The sequence below is a fragment of the Grampus griseus genome (assembly GCF_964374135.1).
Source record: "Grampus griseus genome assembly, chromosome: 1".
Lineage (NCBI taxonomy): Eukaryota > Metazoa > Chordata > Mammalia > Artiodactyla > Delphinidae > Grampus > Grampus griseus.
Window position 1 is genome coordinate 48,315,789 of NC_139017.1, and position 26,983 is coordinate 48,342,771.

A 26,983-nucleotide genomic window follows, 5' to 3' on the forward strand; every position below is an offset into this window, starting at 1 on the left:
CTGAGGTGGATGGGTTGGGGGCCAGGGGAGGCATCTGGCGAGAAAGGCATCCTTCGGAAATACGTTGGCCCAGCTGCGGTTTGAATACTATAGCTTTTCTGTATGTTCGTTTATGGATCAATCCTTTTTTTGCCTATCTCTGAAGTTTCCTGGGGTAGAATCCACCTATTCTTTCTTTTTTTCCAGGGACATTTCTTCAAAAGGAAAAGAAAATGTAGATGTTGGGTCTGGAGGAGAAGACCCACAAAGCAAAAATAAAGACAATGAGTAAGTACCATAACCAACAGAAACTGGTGAGTGTGTGTGTTGAGGTCAAGGGCAGGCAGTGTGGGTAGAGGCTGGGGGTGGCTGTGAGGCTGAGCAAGGGACCTGGGCTCCCTCCAGCTGAGCTTAGCCATGGCTCCAGCTCGCCCACCGGTGGCACCCCGGGGGGGTCATCGGGAGGGGGCTTGCGGTTGGCTGGGTGGTCACTGGTCCTCACAGCTTGGCAGACTCCCATGTGGTACCCTTGTCCCTGAAGGTGGTGGTGGCTTCGTGGTAGGTCTGCAGTGGCTCGTCTCCCCCTCTCCCCTCCTTCTACTTGCAAGGTAGTGGCTGTGCCTGGGGGGCTCTGTTAGGCCAGAGAATAGATGGCGTTGACAGGAGATGTGGCCTCTGAGCTTTCGTTGCCCTCTGTCTCTTCCTTGTCCTTTTTGACTGTGTACTGGCCGATGAATGAGCCGTCCTCATTGAACTGTCCCTCGCCGCCCTCGCCATAGTCCACCAGGCTGTCATCACTCTCCTGCTGCTTGATGGTACCATCCAGGGACGTCTGGCTGCCCTGCAAGGGCTTGTTGTCCTCGTCACTGGATGGAGAGAGGACAGAGAGTCAGGGCTGGCCCACCCAGCGCAGCCCAAACCCAGGCCGGGTGGAGGAAGGCCTCCAGCCTCTTGCCAGGCACGCGTACCACACAGCTCAGAGAGGACGGGACCTCAGGATGACCCAGACCAGCCCTCACTCCCCTCCCCGTCCGGCCAGTTCTGCAGAAGGGAAGCTGAGGCCTAGAGAGGACAGCATCGTCTCCCAGGCGAGGGGCAAGCTGGTGCGGAGCTGGGATGGACCCACACTCCTGGACGCTGGGTCTGGGGTCCTCTCCGGGAAGCTGGGTCGCTCTCCGGGATGGAAGCAGGCAGAGGACGCCACCCCATGGTGAGGCAGAGCCAGCCGCTTGTAGACCAGGGGGACAGGAAGGGTCAAAGAAGGGGAGTCAAGGACTTGGGAGTTCTGGTGTGTCCCAAGTGTGGTGTGTCACTGTGTGGTTCTGCAGCCTTGGGAAGGCCCTTCCTTCTTACTGGACCTTAGTTCCTCCATCAAGAGGGTTCAACTAGCTTTGACTCTCTGTGATCTGTGACTGGCTCTGGAAAGACTCTGCTCGTGACAAAAAGCAAGGGTCTGGGCCTTAAAGGGACAAACCTCTCCCTGCCTTTCCCCTTCTTTGTCTTGGTGGTGTTCCTCTCAGTTCTGGTTTATCCACAAACAGATGCTGTTGTTTCAGGGCTAGCAAGTGATGGAGGGAGGAGGGAGGGACATGCAAATGAGATAGGAGGGGCCAGGAACTTGAGACAAAACCAGCAAGGCTCAGAGGATCCAGCTTAGCCCCCCTCTGAGGCCCCAGGTCCTGCCCTTAAGCTCCTCTCATGCAAGGAGAGCTGGTAGTTAAAGTGGCGTCTACCCACTGGGGTGCCTGCTGTGCCCCCAGGAAGTGAGATACCCCGAGTGGGCTGGCATCTGCTCAGGCACCACAGCCCTTCCCCTGGCTCTTCTAGGCTCAGAGGCGGGGACCAGGTGCTGCTGGCTGCACTTCAGAGGAGACGAGGTCCCGGCAGGGGGCAGCTGGACCAGCAGTGGGCATCTGGGTCCCGGCAGGCAGGACCACAGCGGTGCCAGGCAGTCTGAGCAGACACCCCCCGCCCCCACTCCCCTGCCCCAGGCCACACTTAGCCCTTCCTGGGCTTGTGGCAAACCACCGGCTGAGTTGCCATTAGAGTGGGCCGTGAGTTCTCACTTCTAACCGCAGTGCTGGTCAAAGACAGCTGTGGGGGGAGGGCCGGGAGCCAGAGGACCTAGGCGTCAGGAGATGGAAGGCTATTAGCCCACTGCCCCCATGAGCTGAGTGAATGCGGCCCGTTACCCTGCTTAACTGTGTTCTCTGACGGCAGTGCTGTGGGAGAGGCAGCTGAGTGAGGGAAGTGGGTGTCTGGGGTTATGCTGTATTTGTTCAGGGGGTGGAATTCACGTTTTGAGAACCAGCAGATTCTAATGACCAGGCTCCTTACCCTACTTGCCAGTGTTTTTCACAGGCACCCTCTCCCCAGCGCCCTCCATTCCCCCTGCAAGGGAGTGACAATTGTGTCTATGTGGTTCTCGGGAATTCCAGGCCCCCAAGCTAAATGCAATCACTGAACAGGGTGGCCCAGTGGGGGTGGGAGGGGTCCTTAGTGTGTCAGGTTCTTGTGGGGAAAGAGGATCTAGGTCTGGAAAGAACAGACCTCTCCTAAGGGAAGCCTGAAAGAAACCCAATGACTGTGGCCCCCTGGTCCAGCCACCTGTTAGTCTACCTTCCAGGAGACCTTCGAGGACCAGGCGGACAGACAAGGGAGAGAGAAGCAGAGAGAGACACACCAGAGAGGTGCTCGGGCAGCGAGGTCCCAGACGAGCAGGGTGAGCCAGACCCCCAGCCTGTCCCGCCCAGAAACTTGGTTTTTCCTCTAATGTATTGATTTCTCCCCTTTCCCAGTTTCGGACTCTTGGACTCATCCAAGTGGGGGCTCTAGGATGGATGTCGCAGGCCTCCCCAGAGCCGAAGCCAAGGGGTGTGTATGTGCGTGCACGTGTGCGTGTACATGTGTGTGTGTGTGTGGTGTGGAAGCCCGTGCGTGCGTGCACCAGTATATGTGTCTCCAGCCTCAGTGTCGGTGGGTCAGGGGGTTGGGGTGGTGAGGCAGGTGTTTTCGCCCAACAGCTTTGGTGTCTGGTGGAGGAGAGGTACCTGAGGAAGTGGCTTCTCATAGCGCAGGTTACCTGGCCCTGTATTTGAGGAGGTCCTCACCCTTCCTCACGCTGCATTGAGGGCCTGGGGAGAGAAGGCCCAGGGCCTTTGGAACTGATGGCCAGAGGACAGCTCCTGGCCCATGGGGAAGCTGGGCCCCACCTAGGGTGCCGAGGACAGCCTGGGGAGGGTCTCTCGTGCTTGTTCTTTGAGAGGCTCCTGGGGATGCATGAATTGGATGGATAGACAGCGTCTATAAGCCGCCAGATGGGCTCCTGTGTGGGCAGAGGCTCTGCCGCCCATTGATCTGATCCTGTTTGAGAGGCTGCAGATGGGCAGAGTGGCGGCGGCCCAAGATAGGATAAGGAGAGGTCAGAGGAGGATGGGGTGACCTGGCCCCAGAGAGTGACTTGGTGGGGGTGGGGAAGGAGGGCTCCAATCAGAAGATTTCCTCCCTTTGCACTTGGCCTGGGAACGAGACCTCCATGACTCACCCTGCACCATTCCTTCACTCAAAGCATACTTGCCAATAAAATGGACAGATTACAACTTTTGTTAAGCCAGATACAAAGGCCCGTCCAGATCTGAGAGGGAGCATGGGCATAGGACAGTGGCAGTAGCTGGACGTGGGGCCCCTGGGCTCTCCAGTTCTGCACTAGCTCACTGAGTGGAGAGCACAGGAATCTTCCAGGTCACTTCCCAGCCTGGGTCTTGGTCTTCTCATTTGGGACACAGGCACTGGACCAAATGCCTCTCCAAGGCCTATTCCAAGCTGCAGCCCAGAGAAGTCATTCTAGTTCCTGAGGAAAAGGCCTAGAACACCTCCCCACGCCCCCTTCATCCCTCACCTAGTTGAGTTTTAAAGACATTACAACTTCCCCAGGTCATCATCTTCGGAGTGAAAGTGGGGTGTAGGCAGAGAGCAAGCTGAGAGCAGAGCTCATTTCACAGCAAGGGGGGCCTGGGTGCGCTTTCAGAGCAAAAAGGTGGAAACACACATACAAAGATGCAATAAACCTGAGTCGTGCAGCTGAATGAATGAAATGCTGTTCATCGAACGAGTGTAAGTGTGTTGGGCAGTGTGCGCCATCCCCGGGGGTATGGGGGTGCTGTCACAGAGGCGGAGGTGACAGCCTGATGGGAGAGGACATCCGTGCAGTAGCGTCTCAGCCCAGCTGAGCAGCTCTGAGGGAAGGGGGCTGCCTCAGGGGGGGTGAGGAGAACCCACCTGACAAGGGGTGCTCTGTGTGAACAGGAGTCAAGGAGATCGCGCACCTGTAATCAAAGGAGCCATCCTCTTCTTTGGGGTCCTCAGGGCCAAGGGGAACATCCTTCTTTTCTCGCACTTGGTCAGTAAGGGAAGCAAAGACACAGACGTCATGATTGAGCGTGCTCGAGCTCTGCGGGGCCCCAAAGTACAGCCAAAGAAGCCGCCTCTGGGTTCCGTGACTCTCCCTCTTAACAAGGCCCCATCCATGCCCCCCTTGTTCTTGCCTCCCACGGTTGCTCGGGTGCCAGGTGAATTCTGCTTCCTCCTCCCCGTCACTGGGGCTTTTCTTACATCCCCACTGACAACTGAAATCTCCCCCGACCCGGCTCCCCACCACCGCTCCGTGAGGTCTTCTCCAAACACCAAATGGACGCGATCCTTGGCACATTTCTTTTTTTCTTTTTTCTTTTGGCTGCGGCACTCGGCATACTAGATCTTAGTTCCCTGACCAGGGATCGAACCCATGCCCCCTGCAGTGGAAGCGCTGAGTCCTAACCACTGGACCGCCAGGGAATTCCTTGGCACCTTTCTTAATCTGGTTCCATGTTATAATCATGTGTGCACATTTATTTTGCCTGTAACAGAATGCCAGTTCTTTTCTCGAGGGTGGGGACTGTGTTTCTTCAAAGCTCCTAAGAGAGTGCCCTGGGCAGACAGGACACGCCACACACACCTCTGGAATGGAAGGTGCTCTCTTAACTGTGACCTCACTTGTTTGTGCGACTCCCTCTTCCCACACCTCCTCTGTGATGTATCAGCGTCCCTCCCAGGCCCTGTCTTGTGCTGTGATCCTCCTCCTATGCCAGCGGCACTGTCCTTGAGGGAGGGGTCACCTCTCCTTCTAGTATCCTTAGCACCCAGCACAGAGCCTGGCACACAGCAGACACTGAGGTGAGTGACTTCGTTTCTTCCTGAGGTACGAGGCAGGATAATCACCCCTATTTTAGGGGAGGGAAGCTGAGGCCTTGAAGATGTCACGTAACTAATTAGCAACTAAAGTTTAAGGTGGAGACTGGAGCCCTGGCCTCAAGGCTCCTGGTTCACTCATCTTCCTAATGGATGGGGGGCTTCCCTTGGAGCTGGAGGAAAGGAGATTAGCTGTAAGAAGAACTTTCTGGAACGGGCAGAGGAAGGCTGAGTTTATCTGATCAGTTCTCAGGTGCATCAGTTCCACCTGGAACAGAGGGTAAGCTCAGAAAGGCTGCCCTTCTCCTAACGCTGCCTTTCTGTCTTACAGAAGAAAACCAGCCCCAACACAGCACAACAAAGTGAAAGAAAACAACATTCACCAATAAAGGAGTATAATTTCCTGCCCTCCCTGACTTGAAGGAGAGGCATAACTCTTTAGAATCCTAGGGTCTGAGGGCACACGGGCCAGGGGAAGAAAATAAAACAGAATCTCCTCTCTGAGTTGAGTTTTAGGGGATCGTGGAGGAGGATGCGTTCACAGAGATGCGCAGAAGCCGGCACTTGGGGAGCACGGGGTGTGTCTGGCGATGGCTTTGGGGGCAGGGAGCAATTTCATTGTGCAATCCAGCTGGATTTTCACTCTCAGGGTCATCCATTATCCTGTCTCCTGTCACCCTACCCACTCCATCACAGACAGATGGCTTTCTCATCCCTGTTTGAAAAACAGTCAATATTTCCAGAAACAAAAAAGCCAGAGGTCCTTGTCCTTGACCTTGGTTTGTCTGGGCTGGAGGATCTTCAGGCCACAGAAGAGAAATACTGCTCTGGGACTCAAGAAAAGCTCAAAGCCCTTTAAGGACTGGGGGTCCCTCTCAGTGCAACCCACCCCTCAGCCTCTGCCAGCTCCTCATGTAGGAGCATCTGACCCTCTATTGGTATATCTGATTTCAACCCAGCCACGCTGAGAGCCCAGCTCTGCGGCCTCTCTCATGCACATGCTTCTTCCATCCAGACCTCTCTTCACTCCGGCCTCTCTCTTACAGTTCCAGAAAATGCATCTCTCCTTCCCACTTCACTGGAACATAGGATCCTAATGAGATTCAGGCTGAAAAAAGCCAATTACTGAGCAGATGGGTGGTGAGTCAAGGGGAGGGAAGGTCATTCTTAATGGGAGCCAGGGTTCTTTCCATCTCCTCTCTGGCTGCCTGGACTGTTCCATCCCCCCACCTCAGGCGAACTTAATTAACTCAAGTGCTTTCTGGCAACTCTGAGATGCACGGAACAGGCAAGAGGACTGTACGTCCAAGCTTGGCAAGGACTGTGCTCACTGAGAGGGCGGAGCCTCCTGGAGCTGGCAGGGGACCTGGTGACTCACAGGAAAGCCCGCTGGCCCTGTCCCCCAAGCCCACTCCTCTGACACCTCTTACCTGGGTACTTGCCGCCTCGACTCCTCTTGATGAAACAGACGATGAGCAGGGTCAGCACCAGGAGGGCGACGGCACACATGAGCCCAATGAACCAGCCCTGGGTGGCGATGTCCGCCTGGTTGTTGGTGTAGGCTGGCGGGGGAGGGCCAGAAGCAAACACGTGGTGAATGATTCACGTGGGAGAAGGTGAGGAGGGGAGGGAAGAACTTCAGTTATTTCATGTCCAGGTTGCTCCTGCAGCCTAACGGTACCACCCAGCAGCTCTCTGGCCCAAACTACCCTACGCTGCTACAGGGACAAAGAGAAAATAATGTAAAAGTCAAGGTCAAAAGGTCAGAAAAGAAGCACAGGACAGGGGTACAGGAAGCAGAATAAGCAGCAGGAGGCTGAACAGGCCCTTTAGGATGGGAAGTTTCCTAAGCATGAGGCGTGGCATTCTTGCAAAGCCGATGGCTGGGCACAGCCTGGCGGGGAATGAGGGAAGGCCAGGGGTTGACTATGATTTCCCACGAATGAGCCACAGGGGTGAGCCTGCACGCTACCCGTCAGGGAACAAGGTCACATGGCAAAACCCCTGGAAGAACGAACGCCTTCGCAGGCCTGCACAGGCACAGAGCGGCGGCCTGTCCCACCCGTACGGCCCTGAAGCCAGTCGGGCTTCCCGGCAGCGGGTCGCAGGTGGGGTGCCGTTCCAGGATGCCCCGTGCTTCCTTGTGTCTCCCCAGCTGCACTGTGGGCTCCCTGACAGCAAAGACAGCCCCTGTGTGGGGAGCCCAGACGGGCCGGTGGCGAGGTTAGGGACAGGGCTGTGCATTCAGCACACCCCATGCTGCCTCTCCCAGACCACTTCCGTACGTGGAGACCCCTGTGACAGCGGGCCCCTCGCTGTCCCTGCCTGGACATGTGGAGACCTGTCTCAAAGTGGGCAGACACCCTCATGACGCGAGGGGCGGATGGGCGGGCCTGGAGACCAGAAGCAGATCTGATGGTGTCCTGGAGGACCAATGGCTAAGGTTAGAGATCAGAAGGGGTGGGGTGGGTAGGAGTCACTTGCCCTCTTCCTTTCTATGGACTGGAGAACAAAAGAAGCAGCCTTCCACGGAAACCACGACGTGGAGGACAGGAAGGATCACAGGGGCAGAACAGACCCTGGGTAACCCTGGGGCCAGCAGAGCGAGCGGAGCGGCCTCTGGGAGAGCCAGACAACATCGGGAGTGCTGAGAGCCACGCAGCCAGAACCAAAGCTCAGGGCCTCCTCGGGGGAGAAGCACAGGCACAGAGGATGGACCCTGGGCCCGTGCCGTACTCTAGGGTCTGCATCACACACCATTTTGTGGGGCACGTATCTGGGTGCAGTCTACCCTTTGCTCTTCTTGGGCAGAGAAACTGTCTTTACAGCGTTCTCAGCATCTAGCCAAGGGTACTGCACCAAGATGGGTCTCAATAAACAATGAAGACTGATGAACAAGACCTTCCACGCTCTCTGTGCTCTGGCTGCCCAGGCAGCCGGGATGGAAAGCAGCTGAGTCCCATGGGAACATGGCTGTGACTACCCTGATCCAGGTACGCTGTGGGGCAAATCCCATCCCTGCTTCCGCTCCCGCTCCCGAAGGCCATTTCCTGCACAGGGTCAGAGAGGTCTTCCTAAACCCCATGCAGGATCAGATCACTTCCTCGCTTCAACCTCCAATGCTTCTCATTACTGTTAGGAAAAAACGTCCATTCCTTATCCTGATCTGCTGGGCTCCATCAGTCCCATCTCCCACCACCCTGGACACTCCAGCCACACTGGCCACTCCCACTCCTGCCCCAGGGCCTTTGCATCTGCTGCTCTTTTTTTCAGATGGCTGCCTCAGCAAATGTCATCTCTTCGGAAAGGCCTTCCTGGAACTTCCCAGCTAAGGCAAAAGCCCTCTCCCCCACCCAGCCACTCTCTATCCGAGGGCTCGAATTTGTCCTCTTCATAGCACTTATAACCATTTGCTATCTTACTAACAGTTTACACCCATAAGCACTTCCTATGGGCTGGCACGACTCCAAGTGCTTTCCCATGATTATCTAATTTAATCCTCACAACAACCCCATAAGGTGGATTTTTACTATTACCCCTATTTCACAGGTGGGGAAACTGAGGCACTGAGGTTAGTGATTTGCTTAGGGGCCCAGAGCTGGTAAGTGGTAGAGCTGAGCTGTGACCCCTGGCCGTCACAGCTCGAGTCTGTGCTCTTCACTACTCCGCTCTCATCTCTCCACCCAGAAGTAAGCTCCTTGAAGGAGGGACTGTCAGGGTTACTGTCATCCCCCCAGTGCTGGGACACAGCCTGGAACATAGAGGCACTTGATCTGCTTCCTGACTTCCTTCCCTTCGCTCAGTCCACTCATCCTCTTGGCCTGATGGGGTCTCTGCTTCCCTCAAACTCCACGCTGCCCTCCCTTCTGCATCACCCATTCCAGCACGCGACTCAGTCGCCCGCTGTGGGTCCCCTTGGCAGTTATGGCATCTTTTTGTGCTTGCTTTGAGCTTTGCTGGAGGAAGATGAAGACCCAGGCCCCTCACAGATTCACTAAGTCGTACTTCAACTGGACCTTCTCTGCAGCCTGGCCACCCTTCCACTCCTTTCTCACTGCCCCTCCCAACTGCTCCCCCTCCCCCTCTCGCTGCCCCCATGTGACCCTCTCTCTGAGTCAGTGTCTCGGTGTCGAGCTCACCTGCCCCACTCTGGAGACCACTGAAACCTCACAGCCTCCACGACTGTCCCTTCCTTCTGTGTCCAATGCCTCACCTCCTTGGTGGCTCAATCCTGTAAGGATCTCTGAAAACTCTAGCATTTTCAATTTCTTCCTCTGTGCTATCTCCTCCCTTCTGCTGTTAAGCACGTTGAAGCTCCTTGTATCTTAAAACAAAAAACCCTTGAGGAACCTGGCAGACTTTTTGGCTCTAGTGCATGCACTGTCCTCTTATAGGTAAACTCTTTGATCTTCCATCATCTCCAGTTCCTGCCAACTCCTTTCTCTGCCCCCAAGATGCTAACCTCGAGCCCCTCTGTACTCAGCGCTCATCCACCACCACTGAGGGCATCTTTCCCAGACTTACCTCGACACCCTTGACTCTTACTCTCACCTGCCCTCCAGTCCTGCCCTTCCAACTGGTGATCCTTTTTTCATCTCTCATTGTCCTTCCAGCCTGTCCTACACTGTAAGCCCAGGGCTTGCTCCTGACATCTCCTTGGACGGTCCCTCTGCCCCCTTCCTGCCCCCATGCTTCTGCCAGTGGCTTCACGACTCATCTCTAAGGGCTATCATTTTACTCCTTCCAAAATGTCTCTTATATTCACGTCACTGCACCATTCTAAAGGAGTCCCCTCACCCCAGTGTCCATCAGATCCCAAGGATACAATGACACATCATGTTATCATGTTCCCAGAACACTTCCATCATGCCAGGTGCTCTGGTCTTCCCCTCCCTGCATCCTTCCCATCCTGCCCCAGACAGCCTGGATTGCCACCCTTCTTGCCCTCCACCTTTCCACATTGTACCCCCTCCTTCCTGAATCTCCCATTCCTCCAGCTCACACCAATCTCTGAACCCCCACTTCACCCCTATTTACTCTGCACAATGTAACATTTAATTGCTCTGTTTCCTGCGTTCTGATGTCCAATGATACTATTAAGGCTTGAGAAAAGGGGATTCCTTGGGCCCCCTCGTACTTAGCATGATGTTGGTCACCTAACAAGCAGTCATTGACTACTTATTGATTAATGACCAATTTAATCCTAATATGCTATGGTTAACCTGGGGTGTCTCTTGCATTTTTTCCTGATAACAGCTGGAGGGTCACATGGATATTGGCTTGACCACGTGCCACCTGGGCACTGGGATGAAGGAGCCACTTCAACTTGTGTTTGGATGGTGGTCACCACCTTTTGCAGAGAAGTTGGTCTGAATGTCTGCAGTGACCTGTTTGCTCCACCATCTTGCTGATAGCCGTCTCCCACGAGACTCCTTTCTCTTGGGAGAGAAAGTCACAATACCAGGGAAAGTGGCCATATGGGCAATTTAGAAATTAAATGTAGCTTTCCATTCCTGACAGCACCACGTAAAGTTCAAATGTTACCTTCAGTCCTCACTGAAAAGATCAAAAGAAATTTCTGTGAAGTTTGGACACAGAAGGCTGTTCAAAACCAAGTAGATTTTGTAACTATGCTTGGTGATAGATGTCAACTAAACCTATAGTGATAATCATTTTGCAGTATATACATAGATCAAATCATTATGTTGTACGCCTAAAACTAATCAGTGTCAATGATACACAAAAACAAACAAAGAGACCAAAAACCCAGTGGGATCTGGGGTAAGGTGGGCTCAACCAGACCCCATCAAAATGACTCAGTTTCTCAAGAACCAAAAGAAATTTAGGACGTGATCTCACTCACAATGTGACCCCACACACAGACTCTGAGAGGAATAAGGCGTTTTTGCAAGGCAGTTACATTTGTCTGCTAACACCACTCTTAATCGATCCGTTCAACATGTTTCCAGATTCCTAACGGACACAGTAATAGCAACATCCCAAGACCAGGGTATATTTACACTCACCACCTTTGCTGTAGCTAACGGAAGCCAGAACAGCAGCCGTTCATTGGGGACACACAGGTCCTAATAACTCTTACTCTGGCCTAGAGGCCATATTTTGTGTGCCTTCCACACCGCACCCTACAATCCTGCTCAGAAACGGGCAATTCACCTGCAAGGCAGACAGTTCCCATAACTCCGAACTCTAATCAGGAGGAAATTGGTTTGGCCATTGGAGAGAGGCCAGTCACTCAAAGTCAGCAAAAAAATTATATTTCAGAAATAGGGCAGATGAACAAGTATGACAGGGATGGGCTTTTTTGTTTGTTTGTTTGTTTTGCAGTACACGGACCTCTCACTGTTGTGGCCTCTCCCACTGCGGAGCACAGGCTCTGGACATGCAGGCTCAGTGGCCATGGCTCACGGGCCCAGCCGCTACGTGGCATGTGGGATCTTCCCGGACCGGGGCACGAACCCACGTCCCCTGCATCGGCAGGCGGACTCTCAACCACTGCGCCACCAGGGAAGCCTCTGGGCTTCTTCAAATGCAGTTTAGCTTGGCTGCTCTCACTTAAGCATCATTTTACACCTTTCCATCTTCACCTCGCTCCATCCTGGGTTTCTCCCAAACACAGCAGAAAGAGGCCAAATACAAGTAGGTCCCCTAACGTCCCTCCTCCCGGAGTCCCTGAGGTCTAAGGCAGTTTGCTGTCTGTCTCGCTGGCCCCCGTCAGCCCCCCATCCCACCTGCCCCAGGATGTAAGAGCTGGCAGGCCTCCTGGAGTCCAGGGTTATGTGTTTGTGGTCCCTCGGGTCTCTTTGGCTTCAAAAGCTTCAAGAATTGGTGATTAACTTCCCATGTGAGATCTTTCTGGTGAGAGTCAGGGAGCTTGTTAGCATTCCTTGTGGTTTTCTTCCATTTCCTTCCTGAACCACTGTAGCATGTTTGAGTCTATAGACTACAGTGATGGCCTGTGGTTGCCTAAATGACTAGTGGTTGGGCCCAGAGATGATCACTTACGTTGATGAGACACAGAGACCTGGGACATTGTGTGAACTTGACTCTGGAGTCCTGCCACTCCTTTGTGTGTTTTCAAAGGATCTGAACACACACTCACAGACACACATGAACTTCAGAAAGTGGAAATATTTTCCTTCTCTATGTAGTTTGCACATAGTCATTTCCAGCCAGCCAGGGAGGTAAGTGAGCTGTATGTACTCAGGGCGAGGGTCATACCTGCCCTCTCCAGCTTGCACTGGGAGGAACTGGGGAAACATGCAAGTGCTGAAGGCCTCAATCACTCTGAAAGCAAGTTATGGGATCAGTTTCTCCATAGCAACCACAGGAAAAGAGAGATGAACACCTGAGTCAATATTCAGAAGTGTATTACCAATCATTATTATTATTTTTCTGTAGTGCATGTTTCATATCTCAAAGCAGATTGGGACATACCCCAGGGCAGGGGCTGGTCCTTTTTGCTCTGGCTCCTTCTCCCCAACCCTCACCCACAGTCCCAGGGCTCAGCTCTGGGAGAAGTCGAAGTCTGAAAGCAGGCTGAGCTGGCTTTTGCTGCAATCCCTAGGATGGAACGCTACCCTCAAATCTCATCTTTGCTTTCTGCCCCTGTGCTGGACTCAGGTTTGTAATGAGCAAAATCAAATGCACGCACTGGTGAGCAACAGCCTGGGACCCCGACTGGGTCAGACAGAATCCAGCCACCTGCTCTGCTTGGTCAACTGTCCAGTCCCCTGGCCTGGCTCCCAGGGTGACCTGGCTGCTCACGGACATCCTGCCTGAGTTGGCCACGTTAGCCTCAAGCAGGCAGCCGGACTCTCAGACTCCCCGAGACTTGATGGCATGGGCATGCACAGGACAGGCAGAGACACAGGGAGGAGGCCGGGACACCCAGACCAGGAGGCACCAGGCTAGCAGGGGTGGAGTGAGGCCCTCATACACATGGGCAGTGACTCTCAAGATGCAAGCTACCAAGATCAGCCTCGTCAAGCCAGGCGCAGGGAGAGTAATACGTACTTAAGTCCACATTCAGAAGTTCATATAAATCATTGTGTTTTTTCCTTTATCCTGTGTCTAGTAACCTGCATCTGATTAGGATGTGCCTTGAGGCAGGGACTGGTGCTTCCCGCTCTCAGTCTCTTTCTCCACACTCATCCTTACCCCAGGGCTCAGCAAACTGGCCACTTGGCTAGCTTGCCTGGATGATTTTAAAGAGACACACAGACAGAGAAGCAAGTGTCCTCACGGTCTCCAGACTGCCAGCCACCCTGATCAACAGAGAGATTTCTGAACCTTGTACCTTTTACTGAGCCCCAGTTGGTACAAGTGAAGAAGCTTCTCTATCCACAGCCCTGATAGATCCAGAGCTCTTTTAGGATTAGAAAGCTTCTTCCCCTCCCCAGAACGACCAAAGGTCAACTACATTTAAGCCACGACAAACTTGGGGCAAAATTAAACCAAAACAACTTGTGTAACACACTTTCGAATTTTTAAACAACAGATGACAGTGGCAAGGCAGTGACATACATGCTGATCCTTGGTTTGGTTCCTGGGAGGATTTTGGGGTCAAGACCCTTGGATGGCCTATCCCCTAACCCCACGTGCGAGAAGCAAGCCCCTGTGCCTCCGGGACACACTGCCCCCAGACCCACACGAGGGGACCATGTCTGCATATACACCCAGCCCTGGTGGCTCAAGCACAGTGGAGCACAGGTGGTCTCCCCTGCCCTCATTCTACAACACCTCCGTTCCCCCCTGCCATCCCACTCATCCCCACAGGGTCAGAAGCATGGTTTCCTATCTACTGGCATGCACTTTTGGCTCGTTTTGTCTTCCGGGGAGCTGCAGACTGACACATAAGAAGAGCCGAGCCACGTCATGCAAGGTGAGGAAATGGGAGGATGAGTCTTCTTTCCGAGGAGAAGAGACAAGCAGGAAGCCGACAATGAGAACAACATGCCCCATGCTTGTAGGGGACGGCCAGGCCAGGCCAGATCCCCTCTCACCTGTACTGGTCATAAAGGTGATGACGGTACTGCTGATGCCCTCGTTGTCCCGGGAATAAACTCGCAACGTGTATGTCATACCGGGATAGAGGTCTGTCAGCTGTATGGGCTGGGCCTGGGCCTTAACAGGGACAGTTTTTTTCGTATGGTTGCCTGGGGAACAGAAACCTCAGTCAGCCTAAGGCTGGGCATGATGAGCTGGAGAGGCAGTGCTTAGGCTCCTGGGCACCTGTCAAAGGTAGAAGCATGGAGGGTGGGGGAAGGGGCCAGGCTGTCTTGCAGACCTGGAGGTCACCGGGCAGCTCCACCAGCTTTCTCACATGCTGACTCTCCTACACGATGGCCCTGCAGCCTAGGACACTGTTCCCTCTCCTAAAGTTTTCTGTCCTCACCCCAGTCTTAAGCACTTAGCACATCATGACCTGCTTCCTTAAGCTCTCAGGGTGTCAGCCAGCGCTCCGTTACCCTGGAGAGGGTCAGAGAGCCAGTCAGCATCCCTCACGGTAACCGGAGGTGAGACGGCCTCTGCTTCTCAGCTCTCACTCCTGGTTTCCCCTCTCATTTCTCACTGCGTGGTGAATTCACACATCAGGAGAAGCGAGTGCCTGGGTGTCGTCTGAAAAAGTGCGGACCAAACTAGGAATTCTGTATTCTGTGGATGTGAATATCTCTCCAACCGCAGAGAACTAAGAGTTGGCTTTGTTCTCCCTCAAAGAGCTTTGGGTTGATTTCCAGCACAAGCCAAATAGGCCAGCATGGTGGGTCTGAGCCCTCAGGAACAGGGGCCTTCAGTCAGAGAAGGCAGATAGCCTGACCACACTTTACAGCCTCACAAATCTCGACGCTTGCTCCCCAGTTCCAGTAAAGAATGAACAGCTCAGCTCAAGCCACCAGCTGAGACGAGTGACCCTGGACGGTGTCTCTGACCTGTGAGCAGCTAGTGTCCCTCTGTGAGCAAAGCACAGTTGAACCCCAAGTCTGGACTGGCCTAGCCTGTCTAGGGGAGACAGCTGAGAATCTGGAACCTGAATTAAGGAGATCCAAGCAAAGGTGAGATCTGGCTCATCTGGGGGCCACCAGAACCGTCATCCTGGGCAGGAAATGGACGAAGGGCCCCTCACCCAGGCCGCCCCCACCGCAAGGCACCCCTGGACCTTCACTAACGGCCGCAGAAACCCCTTCCTCCTCCTCGAGTCTGCTCTTCCGACCTCGCTGCTGCCTGAGCACATGTCGACTTCATTAAGCCACAACGAAGCGGCTGGAAGGCCTCCCTGAGCCTGGGGGAGCGCATGGGATCTTTTTAATGGCATCTCCGCCACCCGCACAGAATGCTTACTGTCGATGTACTCAACCACAAAGTCAGTTCCGGGCCCGAAATTGTGCTTCCAGGTGATGTTGGCCCATTTACTGTTGGGGAGCACTGTGACGTTCCAGATGGATTGCTCATCGGGGGCTGGTAGGGGGGTTAGAAGAGGAGTTAGTGGTGAGGAGGGAGGCAGCACTGTAGACACACGCGCACACACACACACGCGGGCAGCTAGGAAAGGGTAGAGTAGGAAGTGGCTGTGCACAGGGCCCGCCAGAGCTCCAAGCTGCAGCCTTGGTAGCCAGGCTAGGTATGAGCAAGTACAGTCAGGAGGACCCGTATGTGAGGGAGAGCCGGAAACTGTGTGTCCACATAGGTGGGAGTAGGAATGAAAGAGTGGGTTTGATCCAGGCCATTGGAGGCTCTAACCTGGGTTTATTCCCTTTTTAGGTCCCTTGTCGTGGATGTGAACAGTGCAGCGAAAGGGGCCAGTGAAAAGCCCCATTAGCTAGGATGCAGACGGGGCGGGAGAGGTGTGCCAGCCTCTTTCCCCTCAACTATAGACATTCTACAGGAAGGAGAGAGGGTATCTTGAAAAGCCACTTGAGAGTCATGTTGAGATTTGCAGAAAGGACAGGACCAAACAGGGGAAAGCCTTAATGGGATCCTGAAACTGGAGGTGGAGAATGGCAACCTACAAGGGTGACTCTAGTCTGAGGAGCCCCTGGGGTCATTCTTGGTCAACAAGATGCTGAATTATTGAAAAATGGCCTCAGATTCTCTAAGGGGACTGGGGGCCTAAAACCCCAGGGCCCCAAGCAGAGACAGTACAAATCCTTCCTCTCCCTTTCATGAGCTAGAGGGGACCAGAGAAGATAACTCCTTCTTGACACCCAACGTTCAGTGGTCCAGATACCAGAAGAATCCTGCTCTGTTGCCTTCTCAGCACTGTATCTTTGAGGCCCGATCTCTATGGAACACAGAAGACATTAATTATCTAGTTCCTATGAGCTGGGAGCTACTCTATCAAAGCCATCACCCTGTCTGAAACTACAGCCTGTGGACAGGAGAATGGCACTCATCTTCAAACGTAATCATTTTTCAAGCATCCCAGCGGTCTGATTACCCCATTTCCCAGCAAAGATTTAATAGCGGAATACTAGCACGAAGGCTTCTATTTCAAAGACTTTACAAGTGTGGCTCCTCTATAGTTTATTAGCATGCAAGGGGGCACTGTCACCGGCTCACCTGTCAAAAATAAATGAATAGAGTACATTGGTGATGCATTTATTCATTAGCTATTTGACATGTGACTGAGTCTGCAGGGCTGGGGAAGTGATAAAAGATCTCCTGGTCTCCACTTCAAAGAAGCACCTTCTCTACTACAACCTTGTCAGTTGTCAGTCGCCCCAGGTGAATATGATTCATTTTAGAAAGAGATTCCATTGATGGCATGAGGCATTCTCCGTGGGGAGGGCAGAAGGCAGCCTTCTTTACTGATCTGCCAAAGGTTTCCGCTGTACTGGCTGCTTTAACTCAGCCCAAATCCCAGCTCCTTAGAATCTCACGGCTCTTTCTAGTGGGAATGAATTATGATCAGTTATGATGTGGGGACTTGAGATTTTTCCTCCTCAGCCCTGGGCCCTGGAAATAGCCAAAGAATTTGCGTTTAGACAGTCTGACCACCAATACAACCCTGGCCCAAATCTGACTGTCTTAAAGGTAATGGAGATTGGGGCACTATTAGATAAGGTCAAGCAATGGGAAACCAAAATGATTTAGAGGTGGGAGCTGGAAGAAGGCACTGGCATCTAGAGAGACCAAGATGACGATCACTAAAGAACAGAAAAGCTCAAAGACAGGCGCCGAGAAGGAAAGCTATCAATTACTATAAAAACAAGAGGAAGAAGTGAGGGGAAGCAGGGATTGTCCTGTCAGCTCCTGGGATGTGAGACTTAAGACGTATCCCTTGAAAACTGAAAAAGACAAGTTAAGGACAAAGAAAAAGTCCCATTTCACCACCCAAAAGAGTCAACTTAGGAAACATTTTGTCCTAAGTTGTAAGACACGATAAAGATGAACTTTCATTTTGAAAATCCTGGACGACAGAGCCACTCTGCTGCGTTGAGGGAGATGAGAATGTTGAGGGGAGCCCCCGAGCTCTAAGGATAAGGTCAGAGTGTGGCCGGGCCCCCGCAGCATCTCAGGCTCAGTTAGCAGTTGGCATGTGAGAGTCCATAGGCTACTCCTCTGTGACAGCGAGGCCAATCCTTCCAGAACGAGCAAGACCCACTCCCTGTCTTCATTCTTGGTACACCTCTTCTGTGAACTCGGAGCATTAAAGTGGGGCACGGAGGCCCCCCTGAATGCAAAAGAAGCCTCACTGTGGACCCAAAGAACACCCGTCAGTCACCAAACTGCCAATGGCAGCTTCTCATAGCCTAGCAGGTTTCTCTCAGCCAACTCTTCCCTACAGAGCACGCTGTTTAAATTCTCGTTATTGCAGCTTTAAGGCAAATCAGTGTTTTCAAGGTCTGAGGAGCATAATGTCAGCTACGTACCACGTGTCTCCCCTTACGGCTCACACAACTCCATGTAATTGGATTGAAGAAGATACTCGCACATGCGTTAAGCCTCTATCCTCATTCAAGTGCTGAGAGAAGAGGGGTGGGATGGGTGACAGCGAGGCCTCGGAAGGCGAGGGGACTTGCCCGGGAAACAGAGGGGGCCTACAGTTCTACGGCTGCCGGAGGAGGGTTCCGGGTGCTTCCTGCCAGCCCTGCCGGCTGCATCGTGCTTTACAGCTGGCCTGTGGCTCCACAAGCTAGAGGCCCTCCCCTCCGTGGTAATAAGACTGTTTGATGTCAGTTCTTAGAAGTACTGCTGGATTCCCGAGGGGGTCTCCTCATGCTGGAAGAACAGAGCTTCCTGGCCTGGCTGCGCGATGCAAGAACAGCACACTCTCTGGGCTCAGCAGGCCAGCCCTGGGATCGATTCTTATTTACCAAGGGCCCCTAGAAAGGCTGCGATTTTCCCTCCGTGTGTATATCTGGGGGTGTGGGGAATATGAGTGGGGAGAGCCACAGAGCACTCTGTGGCATTACAGGACTCCTTGGTAATGCCATTTCCTGCAAGCTCTGACTAGAAAAGTCTATAAGTGCGCCTTTCGGGGAGAGGTGCAAGGGAGGCGCAGGGCTCTGGGGACAGAACCTGGCATGGCTGGCCACTCCCCACTCCTCAGCCCTCTGCTGCAAGCCTGGGGCGTCATGGCGGAGACAGGAAGCCTTCTCAGGCTGGTTGGCCAGTGTCAGGCCCTTTCCTTCCCCACTCTCCGTCTTCTGGAGTGCTCAGCCCTAAGCTGATCCCTCAGCATGTGGCTGGAGGCAGCCCTACAGTCTGGGGCCTGGGGGCCCTCTGTGAAAGAACAGGGATCCGAGGTTAGGACAGGGGCTCTGAGCAGTGGAGGCCACCATAGGGGCGGGTGCTCTGTGCCTCTAGGCCACCAGACAGAGAATCTAGTCTCCTGTGCTTTCAAAGCAGAAACAAAGGGAGGTGTTGACCAGCACCATCTCAGACCCGCCCCCCCCCCCCATCTGAGGAAGGCTGTGGTTGGAGGGACAGGAGCACGGATGACGGGCAGTACCGGATTCTTGAATCTCAGTCCTGGTGGTGGTGGGAGGACTCTCCGTGGTGGTGGCGGCGGCAGTGGTTGTAGTAGTTGTGGCGACGGTGGTGGTGGCGACGGTGGAGGGTGCGACAGTTGGGATGGTGGGGACTGTTGTGGCTTCGGTGGTGGCAGCAGTGGCATCAGTACTGCCCACCGTGCCCGTCACACCCACCGCGGTCGGGGGCGACGTGGGAGGAGCTAAGGGGGAAATGTAAAACAGCCAAGTCTGGTCGGTGTGGCCGTCCCCAGCCTGGACACACGGCCCCACGTGCAAGGCAGGCAGCCCGCAGAAGAGACGGAGCTTAGGGACCAGAAGCCTCCCCGAGCAGGATGGACTGGGTGAGACGGGTCGCCGTGAAAGACAAAGGACCATGGCAAGGAAAGAGAATGAAGCCTGTGTGTTTCATTTTCTTCTCATGGTCTGTGTGGCTCCGAGCGCCAGCATGCACACAGCCAAGGGCGTGATGAAGACGGGACACGCACCAGATCACTCAGACCCCAGGGATGACATGGAGTCCCAGGTCAAGCAGCACCCAGCACAGGCCAAGCAGCACCACTTGGGTCCAGGCCTGGAGCCCCGGCCTCGGAGGTGGGCAGGCTGCGGGGCCCTGCCCTGCAGGAGCGCCGGGAAGCCTGCCATTCCCACCCATTCACGCCAAAATCACCCCCTCTCCTGCCTGCTTGAGTTCTACCACCACCCAAACCCAGTGGCAGAGAGAGAGAACGATCCCCGCTCTGTGGGCAAGACTTGCACCTTGGTTCGTCTTTCCTACCTCCACTGCCAGCCCCTCCCCAGGCTCTCAGCTCTTGTTCATTCCCTGGCCTCTCCTCCCTTCTTCTCCGTCCAGCGACGGTCCCAGATTACCCCAATCCACCCTGACTTGTAGTAACTGCCTTTCTCTCTAGGGCATCTGGGGTCTGGACACCGGAAGCCCTTTCCCTTTGATTAGAATGTGGGAAAAGGGCACTGATGGACTCGCAGTGTGGCCTGCGCTCAGTAGCACCATCTTCCCAGCCCACAGTAGATGTAGAAATTCCCAAAAGAGCATAAATGCAAAGGAGCATAAATCTTCAGAGAAGTTCGAATCTGCACTACCTCTTACTTCCTCATCTCCCATCCAAAGCTACCCTTTGTCGTCGGTCAGCCCTAAGGGGCTAAGTCTATCATGACAACATTTCCATAGACCGTCTTTCCTTCTACAGAAGGGTTGTGGACACTAACAAAGGGCTGGCCTATTACTCTTTAGTTCCAGTATTGCTAAAGCTTAGGGTATGAGAAGAATGATGGGCAAATCAGAGAGAGACAGAGCTGCCTCTCCTCCTTGCCCACTATCTCCTGTGATCTGACCACAGTCTACTTTCTAGTGTCACCACTGACGGGGCAGAAGGCAGTGATGTTAAGACATAAGTAGGTAACTCTAACTTTCAAGGAAGAGTGATATCCTACCTTATCCCAAATCTGCAGAAGATCAGGAAAATACTATCCCCGCTCTCCAGAAGGGAGCCAGGGCAGCGAGGGAACCAGAGAGAAAATTGCCAGAAAGCCTTTCTCAAGAAAGAATCAAGAGATCCTAAGTCTTCTCAACAAGGGCCTGACCAACAGAAGCCCTTTCATTCCCCCGGGGACTCCAATATTACAAGTTCTCCATAGAGAAGGAGGGACTGTTCCCGGGATCCCAGTCGCTTCCCTATTTGTAAGATCAGAGGCATTATTGGGCCTGAGGGTGCCGACCACAGAAGTCACACTGGGCAGCTGACTATGCCCCATGCATTCCAGAGATTCCTGGGCAAGGTGAAGGCAGACTGCGCTATATTCCCCAAACCCCAGTCAACTGGCAGACATCAGGGAGGGGTGGGGGGAGGGAAAGTGCGGTGGGAAAAACTCTCCCTCTCACAGTCAGTATTCAAGGATGTATTTCAGTCCAAGGTGGCCCCAGGCCTGGAATGCAAGCTCAGCGCTGTAAGAGCTCAGCCTGCGGGAATTCGCCTATCCCACCCACCAAGACACACACACACACACACACACACACATAAGGGCCTGAGAGATCACAAGGCAAAGGTGAGCTCCCTCTCAGGCCTGATGCCTGGCAGCTCCCGTGGCCACGGAACACACATGGGCTTTCCCTGCTGTTCTGAGCTGCCGGAAGGAACCCTGAGAAGCTATTTTGTCCATCTGGATAGGACTGCTCTGCTCTGGCTCCTTATCAATAGTGTATTTTCTAATAATTTCTGGCAACTGCAATGTTCACAAGGTTCCCCTTTGCTATGACTATTTAAAAGGCGTCATCAAAAAACTGAAAATGCCTTTAAAGTTAAATCATCCCACTCTGTGCAGTGCAGAGACGTGGGCTTCCCTTCTTATGTGCACAGTGGTGCTGCATTTCCTGGCCCCCGGAAGCTATTCACACTCTCACGTGGGCCCTGGTCCTCATACAAGCAGGTACACACACTCATGCTCACACAGGGCCTACAGCCAGGCCCACACGCTTCCCCGGGCGCTCCAGCGAGCAGCCCTAGAAACAGAGATGCTGAGAGAGGCTAGGCTGGAGCGAGTTTCTTCCTGGGCCCTGCTGGGAAGAGACAAGAATGAGCAATGACTGAGGATGCTTCCACACTCCCTCCCCTCCCTCTGCCAAGTGTGACAGGAGGAAGGGTTTTCTTTGATGATGGCTACCTAGATGCTTAGCCTTCAGCTCAGCAGCAACAATCAGGTATTAGCGAGAGGGGACCAGAACGGGGTGGGAGGAAAGGAGGTGCTTCCAGGCGTCCTCCCAGAGGGTCCCCGGCACTGGAGGCACAGCGGAGAAGACACCTTCTGGGCTGGCTGAGGTCCCAGCTGGTAAATCAGCATCCTCTCTGGCCTACTCATTAGCTGTGTCTATTGTCCCAGGGTTGGACAGGGCCAGAGAGACTGGGAAGGCAGAGGTAAGAAGGCAAGGCTCTGAGGGAAGGGACAGAAGGGTCAGGTGAGTGAGTTGTTATAGGTGGGAGGGGAGGGCAGGTTTTCCATGGGAAACTGTCCAGTGCTCAGGTCTAAGGGGATTCAGATGATTTCAACCCCTGGGGCGGGGTGGGGGTAGCAGATAAACGGGGAATAAGGACCAGAAGCGGGCCTTACAGTCAGAGTGGCCCACAGGCTGGACAGACTCGTTGCTGGGCTAGGGGGTCATCTTCAGCCACAGCAGGAACTATGGGCTGGAGAACCACCCTGGTCACTGCCCAGTGGAGACCACCAGCCTGGCGACCGAGAGTAATGGGGCGCCACAGTGGGCCTGGAGCTGGAAGCACAGGACCCCTACCTGAAGGCAGTGTCAACCTAATGGCTTACCTAATGCACACTGGAAGGCACCCCAGCTATGGCCAAGCGTTTTCCACCAGAGTTTTGGGCGACACCATGCAGGAGATGGAGAAAATTAAGACAACACGTCTCTTATTCATTTTTCGTTGCCCAGAACCTGGGCACCTGAGCTGCCCACCAAACACTGGCAGATATGAGCCGAGTCAAAGACAAGGATAGCAGTTTCCAGACATTCCAAGGTGGAGGGTTCAGTCCAAACATGTCCACCTGGTGCACGGACCACCCTGGCCAAATCACAGATGGCCAGGACAGATGGGCAGCAACCCTAAGAGACTGCAGATAGGGGTGCATGACAGGAATTACCTTTACCGGGTGAGATAGGAACAGATCAGTCTGCGGGGGAGAATGCCCACGTTCGGAGAAGATGAGAGGGAAGGGAGCAGCGGGCTGGACTCCAGGCCCGCATCACCAGTATAGAACCTGAGCGCCATCACCTCGCACCTGCAGACTGTGCAGGAGGTTCTTATGCATTTAAGGCTGGGAACGGCTGATGTTACCAGCACAGCTCATTTACCAAGATGCGCGTTGTGCCTCTACCACCATGTCACATGGAAGCTGGAGCCTAGGAAACACATCTGACCGATGGACAGAGGCCCTGGCAGCCTCTGCACACCAGGGTGAGCTTGGATCTTTCCTAAGCGAGAAGTAGGAAGTGGGGTGTTTGGAAGTACATCCATCCCCCTCATACCTGCCACACACGAGAGGGGCAGCACAGACTGGCACGGATGCTCACTGAGCAAAGCATATTCCCCGCGACCAGATCCACTTGCTTTGGGTCCTGGGTGCCAGAATGGGGAAGGTGGACTGCGAGCTGCTTGACCAAAGAGCGTCTAGGTGATTCATGTGGTGCCCTCCCTGCATCTCCCCTTCCATCTCCACTAAGTTGCTTCGGCTGCCCTGAGCACCTGCTATAATAGTCCCAGGGGAAACCCTTATGCAAACTTGAATCAGGAAGTTAGGGCCACTCCCAGACTGCAAGGATGGCTTTCTCCCGGTCTCCAGGCCCGGGACACCTCTCTGCCTCACATCCCAGCAGAGGTGGGGAGGCATTGGCCCCTGCAGGCCTGGGTTATTTGGGGGCGGGGGGGATGGAGAGGACTGGGGGTGGGAAGGATGATGGCAGCGCACCACCCAGATCTGACTGGTGGAGCAAACGCAAACAAAGGAAGCAGGGTGCGCAACAGAAACAGAATCAACCTAAAATAGCGGGGCGGGGGGCGGTAAATGAGTGAAGGTGGAGGGGAACCAAACCGGGTAAGGTGGCATCCTCTTCCTAAGCCAGCCCTCCAGTTCCTCACCCGGCTCTCGCTTCTCCCTGCTGCCTGGAGCCTGAGAAGGCTCTGGCAAACCCTTGCCCTATAGCCTTGGTTCTGCCTCAAAGGAGGGCAGCGGAAGGCACCCTGAGGCCCCTGCCTAGTTCCTCCAGCTTGAGGACCGGCCTTCGGTGGTGATGTTCCTCAAACCCACAACATGAGGACTTGAGACAAGGACCTTGGCTAGCAGGTCATCTCCTGCTCCAGCCTTGCCTGCCCAACTCCTCACTGTGCGTCCACCTCCCAGACCCCAAGAGTGGAGACTGTTCTTAACACCCAAGACTCTGAGAAGCTGGGTTTCTGAGGGGTGAGCGGGCCATCAGTGCATGGTGTCCACTGAGACTCCAGGTCCTGGGGCACCCGGCCCCGTCCTGGGACATGCAGACTCGTTCTCACTGACTAGAAGCCATGGTGGGTGGCAGAGCTGGTGCCAGGCCCCATGCAGCATGCAAGGCCAGCATGCACGGCGTGCTCCCCCACAGGCCACCCTTTCAGGGGATGGCAGCCTGACCAGGAGACAGGAGCCGGCTGCCCCCACTCCTTCTAGGGCGCAGTTGGCCACCCAAAGGCTGTGGACCCTTTCTCTGTGCTCTGAGATGTCAAGCCTGGGCAAGGCCCCAGGTGGCTCAGGGGAAGTAATCACTCAGCTTCAGAGAAAGCTGCAGCTCCAGAGAACAGGTCTGCAGCCTATGCCTGTGGGGCCTCTTCTAAGCCAACCTCCTTCTCTAGCGAAGGGAGGAGAACGTGTTTGATCTCCTCTGGTCCCATCCTCCACATACATCCTCCTGGAGAGTCTGGCTTCCCAACCACTGAAAGGGTGAGTCCGGAGCATGCTTTCACCCCAAGCCTCTCCCTCCTTCTCCGCTCTGGCTGGGCTGGACTCCACCTGAATCGCCCCATGCCATGCCCATTACCTCCGCTGCTGGTACGGTACCTGCGGTTGGAGCAGCTTCAGAACACAGCGCCCAAGATAGCCAGAGAGGGAGAGGGCGAAAGAACGAGAGGGAAGAGAAAACAGCACAGGTGAAACCACAAGACAAGCAATCACAGGACAGAGAAGGTTCTGGCTCAAATCTGACCCAGACGGTGTGGCCAAGTGCTGGTCACGGCCCTGAGGATGCCACCTGCTGTTCGGGGATCATGTTCAACTCCACTGGGGTCTGGCACGTTCCTACGGAAAACTTTCCTGGGTCTTGGAAACCTTTCTAATATACTCGTTTCTGCCTCTACTCAAGGACAGCTAAGAGGTGGCAGCAGAAACAGTCCACCTCGAGTGCTGTATTCCCAGGTCTTTCTCGAAGGGTGTGTCCTTTCCTAGCTGGGCTGGGGTGAAGGAGTCTGGGTAACCCTCAGTGACGCCAGGAACTGAAGGCATAAGGTACAGGTGGTTTAGGAGGACATCAACGCCTGTCAAGAGGACGGTTCCTTCATCCCCAGGGGCAGGCGCTGAACAGTGCTGGGGTGGGGGGTGGGTGAGAGGGAGCGCATTTGGCTGGCTGAACGCTCCCCACACCAGCTCAGCCTCGGAAGGCTGGGGCGTGTGATGGACTGGAGCCCGGAGCCACTGTCCTGCTGTCCTGCTGCCCCGTTGTATTATATGAAGGAAGAAACTCAGCTGGGGACTGAGAGCCCTTTAAAAGGAATTCCTGAATTTGCCGCAAACCCCTAGGTTGAGAAGAAAGTCTCTCTTTGTTCTCCTGTCCCCTGGAGCTGAAGATCCTTCCCTGGGGCGGTCACTGGGGCCGGGCAACGGGGCTTTGTTCATCTGATGTTCTGTAATGGGGGGGAGACGGGGAGGGAGAAGAGGCTCTCTTTATGTATCTCCTTACAGAATTAAGTAATCAAGGAAGTGCATCATCCCTGGCCTGGCCTTTGGTAACAGACATATAGTAACCACTTACCCAAAGTCCCCCAGCCCTAATAAATTGCCCAAGTCCCCAGGAGACTGGAAGGGTACACTAGGAGGGGAGCTTACTGTGTAGCTCACTCCTGGTTTACAAGAGCAGAGAGGTAGAGACACAGCACTGTCAGCCTTTCTCTACATTCTGCCTGCCCCCTCTCCTCTCTGCTTCAGTGCTGGCCTACTGGCCAGGGAAGTGGGGCCTGGGGAGGGATGCAGGGCTGCTTATGAAGCTGCACTGGGAGCCTGGGGTAAGGCAGCAGAGGCAGCAGGGCCTGGAAGCACTGCTCCTCTCCTGGGTTGGGGGTACCGGTGCTCAGGACGTCCAATCAGGCCAGGGTCAGGCCACCGGACCTCAGCCTTCTGGGGAAAGCACTAGACAGGATAACCTGTTGTCAGCTTCAAGGATTCCTAATCACATCACCCCTTCTTTGAAGTCTTCCCTTGTAGAATCAACCCCCCTCCCCTGCACAGCCACTGCACTTCTGCCATCTAGACATGCACAGCTCATGGTGAATTACAATTAGATATTCCTGTGGATGTCCCTCCTTCTAGACTGTGAGCTTATTAGCTTTACATCCCTTGTTTTGGGTACAGCGTCTGGCACCTCATGTTGTGGGTGCTCACGAAATGGCCTTTGAAGAGACCATGGTACCTCTGGAGAGGCAGAGCCTCCACCCGCTGTCATAGGGGATCTGCCAATATCGAGGCTTCTAGTGGCTCGCCTGCCCGAGAGCTTCCTGGAAGCCAGAACGTGTGCAGATAGGCCTGGAGCCCCCTCTAGTGGAGTTCTCAGGTAGGTGCAGCTCTGGGGCGGGGTGCGACGCTGCTAGATGCCAGAACCCAGGAGAGGAACTCACGTGCTCTCTGTGGAGCTGGTTTGGCGAGTGGCTGTTTCCAAACCCCCTTTCCTCTCCTCAGCCTGACAACTCCCTCAATTCAGGCGGCAAGGAGGGACTACAGGGACTACACCTCCTGCTCTACTCATGATCCCGGCAATTAGCTTCAGTCACAGCTGTTCCCCTCTCTTCTCGGTGCCACGCATCCTTGAGAGAAGAAGGGGCACCCCCAGATCCCTCACGGGGCGGTCTCCATTGTACTGCTGCCTCCCTCACTAGGCGAGCATCTTCCCTGCTCTTTGGAGTTCGTGAGCACATTTACTTCCAGTATGCTTTCTCTCATCCCCTCAACTCAGCTACGATTCACACTCT

General features: G+C 54.3%; 1 protein-coding gene across 6 annotated transcripts in view; it reads right to left on the minus strand.

Moving 5' to 3' along the window:
• Positions 1-613: 613 nt before the first annotated feature.
• The window catches only part of NFASC (neurofascin), a gene marked incomplete at both ends in the record, with an annotated part of 69,803 nt that continues 43,433 nt past the window's right edge, over positions 614-26,983 (minus strand). For 4 of the 6 annotated variants that reach the window (XM_082658415.1, XM_082658416.1, XM_082658414.1 and 1 more), the window contains 3 exons: positions 614-845; positions 4,305-4,374; positions 6,636-6,767. In XM_082658415.1, the coding sequence (XP_082514541.1) occupies positions 614-845; positions 4,305-4,374; positions 6,636-6,767 (434 nt within the window). Of the gene's footprint in view, positions 846-4,304; positions 4,375-6,635; positions 6,768-14,228; positions 14,382-15,564; positions 15,682-19,177; positions 19,400-26,983 lie in introns of all 6 variants that reach the window. The other 2 variants (XM_082658412.1, XM_082658411.1) reach the window with 1 other exon arrangement.